This window comes from Ipomoea nil, unplaced genomic scaffold (genome assembly GCF_001879475.1).
Source record: "Ipomoea nil cultivar Tokyo-kokei standard unplaced genomic scaffold, Asagao_1.1 scaffold2167, whole genome shotgun sequence".
Taxonomy (NCBI): domain Eukaryota; kingdom Viridiplantae; phylum Streptophyta; class Magnoliopsida; order Solanales; family Convolvulaceae; genus Ipomoea; species Ipomoea nil.
This window is the reverse complement of record NW_017618595.1, coordinates 356,399-357,708: the sequence shown is the minus strand read 5'-3', so window position 1 is coordinate 357,708 and position 1,310 is coordinate 356,399. Positions and strand designations below refer to the sequence as shown.

Below are 1,310 nucleotides of genomic sequence, written 5' to 3'. Positions count from 1 at the left end.
GGCCTCTTTTATCTAAGCCCAAAGAGGGCGAAGTTTTGCTATTATACCTGGCTGCCTCCTAGAAGGCGGTTGGATCAGTCTTGGTGCGTGAAGAGGACAAAGTCCAGCTACCCATGTACTACGTGGGGCGGACATTAAAGGGTGCGGGGATCAACTACTCCCCCCTGCAGAAGGTCGCTATTACCCTGGTCACCACCGTCAGAAAATTGGTGCCTTACTTTCTGGCCCATCAAGTCAGGGTACTAATCGACCTGCCGTTATCTAGCGTGCTGCGCAGTCCGTCTTCATCCGGACGACTACTAAATTGGGCCAAGGAGCTCACCTAGTATGTGATTGAGTACACCCGGACCCCAAGGACGTCCATTAAGGCCCAAGCCTTAGCCGATTTCATAGTGGAATCTTCTGCACGTCCGAAGGAAATCCTGCCGACCGAAGAACCAAAGGAGGCTGAATGGTGGGAGATACATACTAACGACGCGGCCAGCACTCGGCACTGTGGAGGCAGAATAATGATTACAACTCCTGAGGCCTTCCATCTGTATTACGCACTACAATATCAGTTTCGGACCTCGAACAACGAGGTGCAATATGAGGCAGTCATCGGGGGGCTACGCCTCGCTATAGCACTTAAGGCTGCCCGAGTTCGAGTAAAGACCGATTCCCGCCTAGTAGTCAGCCAACTGAAGGCCGAGTGCGAAACAAAGGAAGAAAGGTTAAAGCTCTATAAAGACATGAGCAAGGGAATGCTGGAGTAGTTGGCTGCCTATGAAATCATCCATGTTCCCCGAGCGGAGAATGTTGAGGCGGATATCCTGTCAAAGCTAGCTTTGGGGGGCGTGCCTCCGCATCTATCGCTGGCTTGTCGCACCGAGGTCGTGGAACGACCGAGTACGGAGATACCCTCGGTCTGCACAATCACCCGGATGCATGCCCTACATCCAAGCCTTAAGAGCCAGCCCAAGTGGTTCTGGATTGCGGATATAATAAGGTGTAAACAGGAGTCCGAACTTCCCGAAAAGAAGTACGACGCTGACTGCGTGAGAAGAAGGGCTCCTTCCTTTGAGATTGTGGATGGGCAGCTGTATAAACGATCCTTCGGGTGTCCACTGTTATGCTGTCTACTCCCCGACGAGGCCAAAATTGTGTCGATGGAGGCTCATCGAGTGACCTGTGCTGCCCATCATGGGGCCAATACTTTGGCCCGAAAGCTCATTATTAAGGGGTTTTATTGGCACACCATGGTGAGGGACTGCATAGATGAAGTAAGGAAATGCCCGACTTGTCAAGCATTTGCCAAGAAGGATGCCTGA

At 52.0% G+C, this 1,310-nt stretch overlaps 1 protein-coding gene across 1 annotated transcript; it reads left to right on the top strand.

Moving 5' to 3' along the window:
- Positions 1–923: 923 nt before the first annotated feature.
- LOC109150018 lies at positions 924–1,310 on the top strand. Its single transcript, XM_019297995.1, has one exon. The coding sequence runs from the start codon at positions 924–926 to the stop codon at positions 1,308–1,310; it is 387 nt and encodes a 128-aa protein (XP_019153540.1).

Bases quoted from the DNA above. Each gene is read 5' to 3' on its own strand.
- LOC109150018 (XM_019297995.1), top strand. From the start codon at position 924: ATGCATGCCCTACATCCAAGCCTTAAGAGCCAGCCCAAGTGGTTCTGG.